The sequence below is a fragment of the Procambarus clarkii genome, chromosome 30 (assembly GCF_040958095.1).
Source record: "Procambarus clarkii isolate CNS0578487 chromosome 30, FALCON_Pclarkii_2.0, whole genome shotgun sequence".
Lineage (NCBI taxonomy): Eukaryota > Metazoa > Arthropoda > Malacostraca > Decapoda > Cambaridae > Procambarus > Procambarus clarkii.
The window spans coordinates 24,820,120-24,836,063 of NC_091179.1; the positions used below are offsets into that span (position 1 = coordinate 24,820,120).

General features: G+C 43.8%; 1 protein-coding gene across 2 annotated transcripts; it reads left to right on the plus strand.

Moving 5' to 3' along the window:
• The first annotated feature begins 1,065 nt into the window (after nt 1–1,065).
• On the plus strand, nt 1,066–15,458 carry LOC123765557 (monocarboxylate transporter 12). Of its 2 annotated transcripts, none has more exons than XM_045754235.2 (6): nt 1,066–1,169; nt 5,208–5,769; nt 6,113–6,383; nt 7,112–7,996; nt 11,300–11,491; nt 11,634–15,458. In XM_045754235.2, the coding sequence occupies exons 2-6, from the start codon at nt 5,350–5,352 to the stop codon at nt 11,789–11,791; spliced, it is 1,926 nt and encodes a 641-aa protein (XP_045610191.2). In that variant the 5' UTR covers nt 1,066–1,169; nt 5,208–5,349; the 3' UTR covers nt 11,792–15,458. The 2 variants fall into 2 exon arrangements, with proteins under 2 accessions (XP_045610191.2, XP_069190166.1); XM_069334065.1 differs by lacking the exon at nt 1,066–1,169 and adding an exon at nt 4,352–4,482.
• The last annotated feature ends 486 nt before the right edge of the window (nt 15,459–15,944 follow it).

The following is a 15,944-nucleotide window of genomic DNA, read 5'->3' on the forward strand; positions in this document are numbered from 1 at the left end:
GCATAAGCGTACCTTTACCTTCGAGGAAAAGATAGTAGTTGTTCAGTTGATATGTCTGTGTTGCGTCTCCATGCCTGTATACTGGCATGGAGACTCATCTTCAGAAAAACATAACTGCCTTGGAGAAGGTGCAACACGGGCAACAAAAATCATACCAGAGCTCTCTCATATCGGACATCTCTGGTATCAGGAACGGTTGAAGGCCACTAGGCTAACAATACAAACCATGCATGACAGAGCGGATCTCATAGAAACCTTCAAAATACTAAACAGTTTGGACGATGTCGCTTCGTATAGTTTCTTCAAACGGTCAGATGTAACACGAACGGGGAACAACGGGTTCAAACTCAAGCCACAATGTTGGACAGAAAACAGGAGATGCTTTTTAACCCATAAGGTATTAAACCCGTAGAACCGCATACCCACCGAAGCCGTAAACGCTAAAACTCTGCTGGGTTTTAAAATACAGCTAGGAAAGATCACCAGGGCAAATAGGGGAACATTTGACATACCGCCAGCTTCCTGTCCTCGTCGAGGCCACAAGTATTAGTGGCCCTCAGGTAATTTAAATTAAAGTACCTAGGTGGTTTGAGTGAGGGTGTGGTTTCTCATTGTAATGGAATTGATCAGAGGAGATGAACCGAACCATTAGGTGTTAGGAAACGTGCCAATTCTTTTCTGCCCTGTCCAGGATTCGAACCCGGAATTCCCATTTGTGAATCAAGAACGAACCCAACTGTAATACCAAAGTTGCTATGTCCCGTGTATTGTCTCCTTCCATATATCTGTATGCTCCTTGATGATACGCTAATCATATCTTGAGTGTATTTCAGTTCTAAAGATATGATAAGGCATATTTTTTGTACGGTCCCAAACGGGTTATAATTATATTATTCATATGTAATACTCACTTTGTTAATTTAACCACCATATCCTTGTGAATGTCTCCACTTGAAGATGACCACTCGTAATGTAACCAATCTCCCTTTTAATCTGTCTAATTACTTGTGACAAAACACTAATTAACTCAAAGTGGCAAGAATTATCACCTTGAAACAGGGTTGAGGAAGATTGTGGTGTGTATCTGTGTGGGATAAATCCCCACAGACGCTTACAGTGACCTGGTCAGGTTGTGTGCATCATACTCCTGCAACGGAGCAACCAGTCTGGTAACTATACCTGTGTTCTTATCCTGAAACACTGCTGCCTCAACACCCTTATATATATATATATATATATATATATATATATATATATATATATATATATATATATATATATATATATATATATATATATATATATATATATATATATATATATACAGGAAGGTACATTGGCTTTATGAGAGTACATACCATTGACGTTTTTACATTCTTGTAAAGCCACTAACACGCATAGCCTTTCGGCCAGGTCCTTAATGTAACAGATAATTTTAAGTATGTAATTTGTAGCAAAATTGAAAATTTTTAAGAGGTACATGGTAAGAAAGTGCGAAGAAAATTACTAGGTACATTATAGTAAAATTTGACGATTATCAACAGGTGCATTGTAACATAATTTGTTTCTAGTTTCTAATACATTGTAGTAAAATGTGCGTTCAACATAACCACCACGATATAAGATGATATCAGTGAATACAGCGGTGAAGTTGTATGCCTTAGGCACATATACTGGGGGAGTGAGTAGCACAAGCTACTGTGCGAGTTTAAGGCACTAGGTAAGAAACTGTGAGGATCAAATTAGATATTTTTTTGTTTTATTTTTGAATAAGGCTTAGGTTGGACAGCTTTTTAATTCGTTAAGGAGTGAGTTCCATAGACTAGTTCCCTTTATTTACATAAGTGTGTCTACATAGATTTAGTTTGACTCTGGGGATATCAAAGTGATATTTATTTCTGGTGTGACGATTATGGGTTCTACACATCTGTCAATTTAGGAACTATTAAGGCAGTTCCTAAATTAACATGAAGGCAGATCTGCCGTGATCCGTTAATGCTTAGCATGTTTAAGGATTTAAACAGAGGGGCTGCGAGTGAGGGAGATATACTACTGTTAATGGTAGAGTTGGGGAGATTATATCATTGATGGCTACATATTGGTGTCTGTCACTAAGACAGGATCGAATATATTTCAGGTTAAGGCCTCAGATTCCATAATGGTGAAGTTTAAGTAAGAGATATTTATTGCTACCAGTATCAAAGGCCATTCTCAGGTCAATGAAGAGTACAATTAAGAACACACTTTTGGCAAGGGCTGCATAGATTATATCAAGCAAACTAATAATTGCATCATTAGTACACTTTTGGGAGAGGAAGCCAAATTAACAGGGACTTAGTATGTTGAATTTTACGAGGTAGGAGTAGAGCATTTCGTAAATGCATTTTTCAAATATTTTTTATAATTTAGATTTGATATTGATCTATAATTGTTTATGTCTGCCGTATCGCCTCCTGTATGAACTAGCGTTATTTGTGTTATTTTTAAGGATATAAGGGGAAGGTATGACACTGCCAGTGTTGTGGCAGTAGTATTACTGCCACAACACAGCTGCCACAACACAGCTGCCACAACACAGCTGCTACAACACTGCTACCACAACACAGCTGCCACAACACAGCTACCACAACACAGCTACCACAACACAGCTGCCACAACACAGCTGCCACAACACTGCTACCACAACACAGCTGCCACAACACAGCTACCACAACACAGCTGCCACAACACAACTACCACAACACAGCTACAACAACACAGCTGCCACCACACAGCTACCACAACACTGCTACCACAACACAGCTGCCACCACACAGCTACCACAACACAGCTACCACAACACAGCTGCCACAACACAACTACAACAACACAGCTGCCACCACACAGCTACCACAACACTGCTACAACAACACAGCTGCCACCACACAGCTGCCACAACACAGCTACAACAACACAGCTGCCACAACACAGCTACCACAACACAGCTACAACAACACAGCTGCCACCACACAGCTGCCACAACACAGCTACAACAACACAGCTGCCACAACACTGCTACCACAACACAGCTGCCACAACACAGCTACCACAACACAGCTGCCACAACACAACTACCACAACACAGCTACAACAACACAGCTGCCACAACACAGCTACAACAACACAGCTACAACAACACAGCTGCCACCACACAGCTACCGCAACACAGCTACAACAACACAGCTGCCACAACACAACTACCACAACACAGCTACCACAACACTGCTGCCACAACACAGCTACCACAACACAGCTACCACAACACTGCTACCACAACACAGCTACCACAACACAGCTACCACAACACAGCTGCCACAACACAACTACAACAACACAGCTGCCACCACACAGCTACCACAACACACCTACAACAACACAGCTGCCACAACACACCTACAACAACACAGCTGCCACAACACAGCTGCCACAACACAGCTGCCACAACACAGCTGCCACAACACAACTACAACAACACAGCTGCAACCACACAGCTACCACAACACAGCTGCCACAACACAGCTACCACAACACAGCTGCCACAACACAGCTGCCACAACACTGCTGCCACAACACAGCTGCCACAACACAGCTGCCACAACACAGCTGCCACAACTCAGCTGCCACAACACAGCTGCCACAACACAGCTGCCACAACACAGCTGCCACAACACAGCTGCCACAACACAGCTGCCACAACACAGCTGCCACAACACTGCTGCCACAACACAGCTGCCACAACACAGCTGCCACAACACAGCTGCCACAACTCAGCTGCCACAACACAGCTGCCACAACACAGCTGCCACAACACAGCTGCCACAACACAGCTGCCACAACACAGCTGCCACAACACTGCTACCACCACACAGCTACCACAACACAGCTACCACAACACAGCTGCCACAACACAGCTACCACAACACAGCTACCACCACACAGCTACCACAACACAGCTGCCACAACACAGCTACCACAACACAGCTGCCACAACACAGCTACCACAACACAGCTACCACCACACAGCTACCACAACACAGCTGCCACAACACAGCTACCACAACACAGCTGCCACAACACAGCTACCACAACACAGCTGCCACAACACTGCTACCACCACACAGCTACCACAACACAGCTACCACAACACTGCTACCACAACACAGCTACAACAACACAGCTACCACCACACAGCTGCCACAACACAGCTACCAGTGTGACTGTTTACACCTCGCATTAAGATGTGAATGAATGTCTCCTGGACCTGTTTAATATGAGTGCAATAGACCTGCTGTGTTTCCCACTTACGGTGTCAAGCCCTAATAACTCAGACACAAATATTCCCTCACTTCTATTCAGCTGCATAAGCTGAGCCTGCAAACACAGGGCAGCGTTTAGGAGCCTAAACACAATAACATTCAACATGATTTACATCTCATATGTCAGGTGAGTAATAGAGTCTAAAGTAAACATTATTAAAATATAGAGGTTTGCCACACGATTACTTCCAAAATTGATGAGGTTGAGATACCAACATAGACTGAAAATAACTAAACTAAATTGAACTGGATGAAAGGAGGAATAGAGGGGGACATGATCCAGACGTATATAGTACATAAGGAAATCGATGAAGTAGAAGATGAAGTAGAACCAGGTGGTGTACCGGGGAGGTGCTAGCATCCTCACCAGGGTGTACCGGGGTGGTGCTAGCATCCTCACCAGGGTGTACCGGGGTGGTGCTAGCATCCTCACCAGGGTGTACCGGGGTGGTGCTAGCATCCTCACCAGGGTGTACCGGGGTGGTGCTAGCATCCTCACCAGGGTGTACCGGGGTGGTGCTAGCATCCTCACCAGGGTGTAGCGGGGTGGTGCTAGCATCCTCACCAGGGTGTACCGGGGAGGTGCTAGCATCCTCACCAGGGTGTACCGGGGTGGTGCTAGCACGCTCACCAGGGTGTACCGGGGAGGTGCTAGCATCCTCACCAGGGTGTACCGGGGTGGTGCTAGCACGCTCACCAGGGTGTACCGGGGAGGTGCTAGCACGCTCACCAGGGTGTACCGGGGTGGTGCTAGCACGCATATATAGTGCTAACTTCAGTGATTTATATAAGTTGATGAAAACAGCCTAATACACATTCTTTACATTTTACCTCGTATCGTTGTGTTCGCAGGTCGAGTGCAGGAGATGTGACGGAGAGCGCCCAGGAGAGACGAAGCCCAGTGTGCGAGGTGCGAGAGAGGAGCAGGGTCCGGTCACAGAGGGGCCGATGACATACTACTGTCATCTGTAAACCCAACGAGAATAGATGGAAAATGACGGGTGTCACAAGGCAAGAGTCGAGTGCCCAGACCGCGGACCAGAAGATAACCAGCGATGAAAGTAATATTGAAACCTGTGAGAAATGTGATACAGATAACAATCTGTCTTGTGAAAATTGTAAGATAAAGAGGAATGAAGGGGAGTTAGATGAATGTTTTCCAAAAAATGACGAGATGCAGTGTCCGGATGGCGGGAAAGATCCAGGGGCGCAGTTGTGCGCTCCCAACACGCCCTTAACTCGACCACATGAAGCAGCCTCAGAAGGCAGCTGTGCTACTAACCGAGGAAATGTTTTCCCTGATGAAAAGCAAACGTTAACCAATTTAGACGTGGCAGAGAAGTCAACAGGTGGTATGGTAGTGCCTGACGGAGGCTGGGGATGGTTGGTGGCACTCGGCAGTTTCATTATCTCGGTAAGTTTCAGTGCCATGTACTCACTTGCATATAGGACATAAATTTGCCATGACTGACCCCCTTGCTGTCCTAATTTGCGAATATTTACATGGGTATTGTTGAAGAAAATGTCCTGGTTAATCTGGGCCTTCAACCTGATGTCTACTGCACTGAAGAATGATGATATAGTATCGAAGGGAATGCTTGGTTATACTTGGTGATACTTGGGGGGTGGACAGTAAAGGTAAACCGCCTCTCCTGGATTTAACAGTCTGGGAAAGGAATGATGGCTTCCGCACTCCTCCTCTCTGTACCAAGGGTACTAACAAGATAGACGTAATAACTATAACTCTCATCCCCCAGATGTTGGCGCTGTCTCTTGCTCCATGCTTCGGAATTTTATTCTCCGGCTTCCTGCTGGATCTGAACACTCCTTCTGCTACCACCAGCTGGATATTCAACATCCAGTGGCTCATCTGGCACTTGATGGGACCCCTCGTCCGTCCCCTGGCGAAGGAGTTCGGCTGGAGAAGGATTGGTTACTTGGGAGGCTTGCTTGTCTCTTCTTCAATTATTATCTCTGCGTTCTCGCCCTCAGCGCAGTTTCTCTTCTTCTCCTATTCTCTTCTGAGTGGTGAGTTGGTTTGCTTCTTGTTGGATTAGTTTAACTGTATTTTCATCTAAATATTCTAACCAAAATATGCAAAAAAGTAATGAATAAATGCTTCACTGAATAGGTACTTCTACCACTCCTAGACTTTACATCGCTGGTGACTTGATCTTTTACTCAAGTCAATATTTGATGAGATAATATAATCTTTTCTTCTGTTTTGTTTAAACAATTTCAGCTAAAAAAGTCATCCACACTTCCGTGGAAATAAACATTCCATTCACCTGGGCTGTAGGAGATTCGAACCCTGGACCCCACGCGTGTGAGGCCCAAGCTCTATCGACCGAGCTATTCTACTACTACTCGATAACTCGGTCGATAGAGCTTCGGGCTCACACACGTGGGGTCCGCGGATCCAGTCTCCTACAGCCTAGGTAAATGAAACGTCAGTTATTTCCACCTTATTTCTTAATGCACATTTCTTTGTGCAGCGTTTCATAAAGATGTTCATAAAAAAAATAACCTAAATAATAATAACAAATATAATAATAATAAATGTAATAATAATAAATATAATAATAATAAATGTAATAATAAAAACAAAAATGAGCAGAAGAAATAAGACAAGTTGGATCATAAATACACGTGTAGCTCTCAGGAGCACTGCAGTGTTGCCAGACGAGGCTCCCGGACACGCGTCATCGACCACATATTCAAGACATAATTGTTAATGCATTTTTCCCCTAACACAGGTATCGGTGGAGGGCTTGTCTGTAGCGTAAGCTTTATCACGCTTCCTATGTATTTTGACCGTCGACGAGGCCTGTCCAACACTTTCCTGGTGGTCGGGATCTGCGCGGGACAGACCGCCAATCCTCCGTTAGTACGCTACTTACTTGCTCAGTATACCTTTAAAGGAGCAGCTCTCATATTGGGCGGAATTATGATGAATTGCTTAGTGGCAGTTACTTTGTTCCAGCCGGTAAAGTGGCACATGAAGCCACGACGAGGAAAGACAGATCCTCCACAGGAAGGACTCGCCCTTCTGAAGCCTCAAACTGAAAGCTCGGGTCATAGGGAGTGTGTGATTGTATCTTCTCTAGTGGTTGATGAAGAGCGTCCCAACGAGAAATCAGAATCAGCAAGTGCCAAGGGTGACGAGAGACTCAGGCCAGCACCTGCTGATGGCCACCGTGAGAGTCATAGTTCCTTGAACATAGTCATGTCAGGAGATGTTGCGTTTGGGGTATTTATTTCAAGTACTGAATCTCTCGGGTCAGTTGACAGACAAATAGATCATACATCTTTGGGTTGCATGTTAAGACTGAAAGGATTGATTATGCGTGTGACAGAAACATTATTGGCAGATATGGTTGTTCTTCGGTCATATCGTGCTCTTATTATTTCCTTTGGAAACTTGTTTTCCCTGAGCAGCTATTTCAACTTTGTAATGATGGTACCCTTTGCGATGCGAGCTGCCGGCCACAGCCTCGAGGACGCTGCTTGGTGCATCTCTGTGATGGGTTTCTGCAACCTGGTGACCCGTCTAGTCATCTCTCCCCTGGCCGACTGGAAGAGATTCAACATGCGACTGTGCGCCCTCTTCGGCTACGCTATTATGACAATTGCAATATTTGGTAAAACAACTCTTGTCTTATTTGTTTATGTGTGCTGACCTGTTTACATATTAATGACATAAATTAACTAACGTTGATACTAAAATGTAAATCATGTTTGCTGTTAATTTGTGAATATATACAAGTAACATTCTCTTCTGTCTTCTTCATCTGCCCCAAGCCTAATAACTTGTAATTGTGTCTACTGTCTTTCCGTTCACGGCTTGGTCACGTAGCCTGATGCAAGGCTTGGTCACGTAGCCTGATGCAAGGCTTGGTCACGTAGCCTGATGCAAGGCTTGGTCACGTAGCCTGATGCAAGGCTTGGTCACGTAGCCTGATGCAAGGCTTGGTCACGTAGCCTGATGCAAGGCTTGGTCACGTAGCCTGATGCAAGGCTTGGTCACGTAGCCTGATGCGAGGCTTGGTCACGTAGCCTGATGCGAGGCATGTCCACGTAGCCTGATGCGAGGCTTGGTCACGTAGCCTGGTTCGAGGCATGTCCACGTGTTACTGGCTTAGCACCAGTGTGCGTAGTGAGTGTTTGGTTTAAATTTAGTAACATTTACTGAAGACGCATTTTAACACTTATTTAACATTAAATTTACTGAAGATGCAAAATAAGGTTAGGAATAAATTCTGAGAACATCAGTAAAAGATATAATAGGCTTTAACAATGGACGAAAGACCGGAAGATGCAGTTTAATGCTGACAAATATAGGAGTCTTAGCGTAAGAAATTTGAATGAAAAATAACTGAATATCAGCTCAATAACATTGGAATTGCATAATTAGAATACGAAAAAGAATTAGGAATTATGATAATTGGGGATCATAATAAATCAACAGATAAATATTCGAAATAAAGCAATTAAAATTATGGGATACAGTTATATATTTACTTGATAGGGTACCCAGTGGTGCCCGAATCGACACAATAAAAGAGTAAAGTTGTGCGATTAGAGTGTAGGGAGCCCCTAGAACACACATAGTTGTGTCATTTAAGTGTAAGGAGCCTCTGGAACACAAATAGTTGTGCCACTAAAGTGTAAGGAGCCCCTAGAACACACATAGTTGTGCCATTTAAGTGTAAGGAGCCTCTGAAACACAAATAGTTGTGCCATTTAAGTGTAAGGAGCCTCTGGAACACACATAGTTGTGCCACTAAAGTGTAAGGAGCCTCTGGAACACACATAGTTGTGCCATTTAAGTGTAAGGAGCCTCTGGAACACAAATAGTTGTGTCATTTAAGTGTAAGGAGCCTCTGGAACACAAATAGTTGTGTCATTTAAGTGTAAGGAGCCTCTGGAACACAAATAGTTGTGTCATTTAAGTGTAAGGAGCCTCTGGAACACAAATAGTTGTGCCATTTAAGTGTAAGGAGCCTCTGGAACACAAATAGTTGTGTCATTTAAGTGTAAGGAGCCTCTGAAACACAAATAGTTGTGTCATTTAAGTGTAAGGAGCCTCTGAAACACAAATAGTTGTGTCATTTAAGTGTAAGGAGCCTCTGAAACACAAATAGTTGTGTCATTTAAGTGTAGGGAGCCCCTAACTCGTAAATCTGGTATCAGAACATATGTTTAGCATGTTGGGATTTGGGTGATTATGTGATACATTCTCATAATGACACTAACATGAACAGCGTTTTGGCAAGTATTAAAGCTAACAAGGAAGTTCAGGTTAGCATTGAGAATTTGCAGTGATTTGTAAGTTACAAGATAAACTGTCAATCTTAAGCAATTAAATAAAACTAGTGACAGAATAGACAATGATTAATTGCAGTAGTTTGAGAGTTAACAATTAGTCACATAGTGGATAATGTATGCATCATTAGTAATAAGGACAAGGACGATAATGAGAAATTATATACCGATCACGGTGTTATATGTTTATATGGTACAGTACATATTTTTGATAATGTACTTTAAAAGTACAACATCCACGCCACCCCACCCCATAGGTGGGGGGGGGGGGGGTTAGTAGCACAAGGTAGGGTACTGTGGCGAGCAAATTAGATCCCTTTATTTCACTTTTGCAAAAAGTATAGGGTGAGCAATTTTTTACAGCATTATGAATGGGGTTCATACGTCAGGTCTCTATTAACGTCAAACCCATAGTTCTATCTGGCGTGATGTTCACGGGTCCTGATACATCCATCTTGGAAGAAGCTTTCTAAGTGCACAAAACATTACATAATGTGTGGAGTATGTGTATGTTTATCATACATAGATTTTTGAAGGGGACTTCTGTGTCGTCCCCATCTGGACCTGTGTCGTCCCCATCTGGACCTGTGTCGTCCCCATCTGGACCTGTGTCGTCCCCATCTGGTCCTGTGTCGTCACCATCTGGATCTGTGTCGTCCCCATCTGGACCTCTGTTTCGTCCCCATCTGGACCTGTGTCGTCACCATCTGGACTTGTGTCGTCCCCATCTGGACCTGTGTCGTCCCCATCTTGACTTGTGTCGTCCCCATCTGGATCTGTGTCGTCCCCATCTGGACCTGTGTCGTCCCCATTCTGGATCTGTGTCGTCCCCATCTGGATCTGTGTCATCCCCATCTGGACCTGTGTCGTCCCCATCTGGACCTGTGTCGTCCCCATCTGGACCTGTGTCGTCCCCATCTGGATCTGTGTCGTCCCCATCTGGATCTGTGTTGTCCCCATCTGGACCTGTGTCGTCCCCATCTGGACCTGTGTCGTCCCCATCTGGACCTGTGTCGTCACCATCTGGATCTGTATCGTCCCCATCTGGACCTGTGTCGTCCCCATCTGGATCTGTGTCGTCCCCATCTGGATCTGTGTCGTCCCCATCTGGACCTGTTTCGTCCCCATCTGGACCTGTGTCGTCCCCATCTGGTCCTGTGTCGTCCCCATCTGGATCTGTGTCGTCCCCATCTGGACCTCTGTTTCGTCCCCATCTGGACCTGTGTCGTCCCCATCTGGATCTGTGTCGTCCCCATCTGGATCTGTGTCGTCCCCATCTGGACCTGTGTCGTCCCCATCTGGATCTGTGTCGTCCCCATCTGGATCTGTGTTGTCCCCATCTGGACCTGTGTCGTCCCCGTCTACACCTCTGCGTCGTCCTTGTCTGGAGCGCACATTTCACTATAAACCTAATCTATTCTTTACTCTTCTGAACGACAGTTTAAGGGATTAATAGATTGAAACATATAAAGGTTGTAGACAATGAAACTGAAATTGAAATATCTATTTATGGCTTGGGAGCAGTACAATATACAGGTGCATACACTGATGAGAAGGGACAACTAGCCGTGTGTGACTGTGACCACAGTGAGGTAATGACTGTTGCCTGCCTTCCACAGTGTTCCCTTTCCTGAGGACCGTCACGCTGGCAGCTGTAGCCATGGCTGTCTTTGGCTTCGGTCTTGGTTCTGCCGTCACTCTGAATAATTTATTAATTATAAAGTTTATGGGTGTAGAAAAGCAGCCAGCGACGTTCGGGGTCACCAGCTTAATAACTGGGTTTGGTTTTCCTATCTTCGGCTCACTCACAGGTATTTATTTCAAGTTATGTAAGTAAGTTTGTACATATTTACATGTTTCAAAATGATAATAAAACTGTTTAAGGAGTATGAGAACGCCCAGTATCAATATTGTTGCGTAATTGAGCGTTGCATATTGTACCATATTGTACAGGGTTCATCCGTGACGCGAGCGGAAGCTACGCTATAAGTTTATGGGTTTTGGCCGCCATAATGTCTACCGCCATCGTCCTCTGGCTCATGATGCCCGCGGCCGTCGCCTGCGACCTCAGACGAAGCCACCAAGCCACTCGAGCCACTGCTCGAGTCTGACCGCCGTGCAAGGTCAACAGGAACACCTAGAGTCTGACCCTCTGGCAAGGTTAACAGAAGAACATACAGTTTAACCCTCTGGTGATATTTTGACAATATATGATGGCTATCAAACACTTTCGTAATCGTAACAACGGGGAAATTTTTTCCAGATAAAAGACTAAATAAAGGAAAGCCAAATATGTATGGTAAAATAAAATGGAACGAAATATAATACTTCCCTGTCAATTTCTTGCTCGGAGACTAGAATTAAAATAGTTTGAAAAACTATTTAAAATTATAATTTTAATGCTATTAGAACTAAAGGGTCCGTTGGCTTATGCTAAGATGCATAATTTTATTCTAAATCAAACATACAAATATATATTCAACCTACGCTTTAATTTAAACAATTCAGCACTCCCACGTCAATAATATTACCCGAAAATCTGTTCCATAATTCTGCAATACAAATCAGTATTTACCAGTCTTTTATAAATCTAAATTTATCAAATTTGTCTATATTGTTTCGTGTTCTGTATGTTGACATATTAGCACCTTATTAACATTCCCTTCTATTACAAGTATTATTGTTTGGTCTCGACTTACACCCAGTAGAGAACTAGCAGTAATATAATGTAATATAAATCATTGCAGCTCACAAGTATTCATGTTATCTATGAGTTGGTCGCTAGGCTAGGCTAGGCTAGGCTAAGCTAGGGCTAGGCTAGAGATGCGGCAACTCGAGAGAACGGGCTAGTCTGATGTACCAAAAACGGCAGCGGTTGACGTGATGTCCTGTTTATCAATCCTCGGGTGGGTTAGGTTCGGTCAATTTAGTACAACAATCTAGCGATGTTGGAAAGGCTCGGGAGAACGTGCAGAGTCTACGGGTGCACAGGCACGACTTGATTCTACACACAAGTGTATTTTTTTGTATTAACACATTAGGTACATCTGCATTTGTGCAGCTACCTAATGCTGCACAAATAGACTATATGAAGGGGAGTACAGTGTGTCAAAAAGCTAGCTACGTGATGCTAAAAATCCCCATCACACAGGATGGTTAGTCATACAGAGGCATGTGATCAGCAGTCTGCACTGGCAGACTCTGGGTGCATTATGAGGATATCATGAACACAAGAGTGAATATGGTAGCAGCGATACTAAAATTCCCCATCTCGCAGGATGGTTAGTAATACAGGGCCATATGTTCAGTACTCTGCACTGACAAATTTTGGGTGCAATACGAGGATATCCTCAAGAAAACGCGAGTGAATGAAGTCATTGCAAAGTTCCAAGTACCTCATGCCAACTGGTCTAATAACTGGGCATTCGGTGATGTAGTGCGGGAGATCATGCCCCAGTTATTGCTCACAGAGTTTGCACCTGGAGTGCTCAGGATTGGGAGATCCGTCACCTGTAGCCACCTGCCACAGGTAACGGTAACCCAACCTGATCCTTGCAACCACTGTGTCGCACAGTCTGGTGGACGTCTTGTGCTGCCCATAAACATAAGTTTCAGATCTGAACAAATCATATCTTGTTATACTGGTGCTTTCAGGTCGTTGGGAGTCAGTAATTTCTTTCCTATCAGACCTGAGTGTTTGGAACAATATAGTTTTGACAGCAGAGATGGGGATACCTAGATCTAATTTAACTTCATCTTTGTTACACGCTAACTTGGCTGCAATGTCTGTCTCATTGTGATGGGTTATATTTATGTGTGATGGTATCCATACAAAGGAGATTCGAAACCCTTTACTCTGTGCAGCAATTAGGTCATTTATAATTGGTAGTACAAGTGTAGCGTGATGCTACCTGGTGCCACTCTATGGTCACAGGCATGCCACCACTCACACTCTACCCATTCCCAAGTGTCTAGTGCCACGAACGATTAGAAATATACCACCTAGTGCCCCCTCTGCCTCTGCAAGGGAGCCCAGGCCCCCACCATGGCTGCAAGGGAGCCCAGGCCCCCACCAAGGCTATCCCAACACTGGACCGTATTACCTTGTAGGATTTGGGATCACAGCTGCCGACGACACTGCCGGCTGCGTTCGATCACTGCTCCAACACCAGCCTAGCCGGGACTCCCCGTCGATCTTGCCTGTTGTGTTAAAAATGTTTCATTACCTTAATTTCCTTTACCTTTCCTGTATTTATTTTCTGAATCCTTTTTAATTTATTCTTTATCACTTGTCTTTCATATAGTATACATAAATCTGTACTTCGCATATAATGTATTCTTAATTATCTATATTTTTAGTGGCAATGCTTATGGTCAAATTTAAATTATTTAAATTATATTTTTTTGTATCACTTTGCAACCTGAGTATGCCTGAACACCGTGACAACGAACAGTGATTGAACAGTGACAACGTGGGGCCAATATTAAACACAGTTAAACTCCAGGTTTTTTCATTTTATTTATAAAATACTATAAGGTGTACTCCCACACCCCCATTCCACCCTCTTCACTCCCCCTCTCCACATATGCCCTCTGACCAAGACTCCTGAGAATCTTCATAACAATCATTTTCTTTATAACTTATCAGGTCCCCGTGGCGAAGTGTTATCACACTCCAACCCGTCCTCGACTCAAGTCCATTTCATCCAGCGGTCGACCCCACAGACGCATTCATAAATTTTAATATGCTGTTCATTCAAAACGGGAATTTTCTCAAGTATAAATTAATATTATAATATATTAGCATATTGTGCATATATAGACATAGGTTAGGTGTTTAGGTTCTGTTGGCGATTATTTGTATTTGTAGTACGTGGGTGAAGCATTTATAGCGTTGTGATTCGAACAAAATTCGTCAGTGAAGCACTTGTTCCGGATATGTTCGAACGTCAGCAGTTGTGAGTCTTGTGTAAACCGCTTTTCATTCATAAACAGGGGGTTTGGCGGGTGCATGGAATCACTTTTGGATCTTCGTTTGGAGGACGGGCTGATTTATAGCGAAGTGGTTCGAACAAAACTCGTCAGTGAAGCACTTGTTCCGGAAGTGTTCGAACGAAACCAGTTGTGAGTCGTGTGTAAACCATTTTTCATTCATAAACAGGGGGTTTGACGGGTGGATGGAATCACTTTTGGATCTTTGTTTGGAGGACGGGCTGATTACATCCTGGTTTCAACCCGTTCTCGCATACAAAGATCCAAACTCTTTAGTTCAGCAGCCAAACCCCCTGTTTATGAATGAAAAGCTGTTTACACACGACTCACAACTGATGACGTCCGAACACTTCCGGAACAAGTGCTTCGCTCACGTCCTCTATTCGAACCACAATTCTATAAATGCTTCGCCCATGAAGTTATAAATACAAATAATTACCAAGAGAACCTAAACACCTAACCTAACCTATGCCAAACTATACATACAATTTTTATGTATAAGAATATTAATTTATATATGTGAACAAACCAATTTTTAATACACAGTATGTTAAAACTGATGAATGTGTCTGGGGAGGACGGCCGCTGCTTTAAACAGTCTGGTGTGAGAACGGGTTGCAGCAGTCGATTCCAGAGAAGCATTCATAATTTTTTACATGCTGTTCATTCAAAACGGGAATTTTCTCATATATAAATTAATATAATATATTAGCATATTGTCCATATATATATGTTAGGTTAGGTGCTTAAGTTCTGTTGCCGATTATTTGTATTTGTAGTATGTAGGTAGAGCATTTATAGCGTTGTGGTTCGAACAAAATTCGTCAGCGAAGCACTTGTTCTAGAAGTGTTCGGGCGTCAGCAGTTGTGAGTCGTGTGTAAATCGTTTTTCATTCATAAACAGGGGGTTTGGCGGGTGCATGGAATGGACTTTGGTGTCTTTGTTTAGAAGACGGGCTGGATTTTTCCAGGCTCACCACGGATCATTGGTTTGTTGGCCAGACTCGTGGCTAACTGTTTGGCCACGCAGCCCGTCCTCCAAACAAAGACCCAAAATTGATTCCATGCCCCCGCCAAACCCTCTGTTTACGAATGAAAAACGGTTTACACACGACTCACAACTGATGACGTGCGAACACTTCCGGAACAAGTGCTTCACTGACGAATTTTGTTCGAACCACAACGCTATAAATGCTTCACCCTGTACTACAAATACAAATAATCGCCAACAGAACCCAACCACCTAACCTAACCTATGCCTATATATGCAGA

Coding starts and splice junctions, on each gene's coding strand:
- LOC123765557 (XM_045754235.2), top strand. CDS start 5,350: ATGACGGGTGTCACAAGGCAAGAGTCGAGTGCCCAGACCGCGGACCAG. Junction 5,770..6,112: donor TCGGCAGTTTCATTATCTCG/GTAAGTTTCAGT, acceptor CTCATCCCCCAG/ATGTTGGCGCTGTCTCTTGC. Junction 7,997..11,299: donor TATGACAATTGCAATATTTG/GTAAAACAACTC, acceptor TGCCTTCCACAG/TGTTCCCTTTCCTGAGGACC.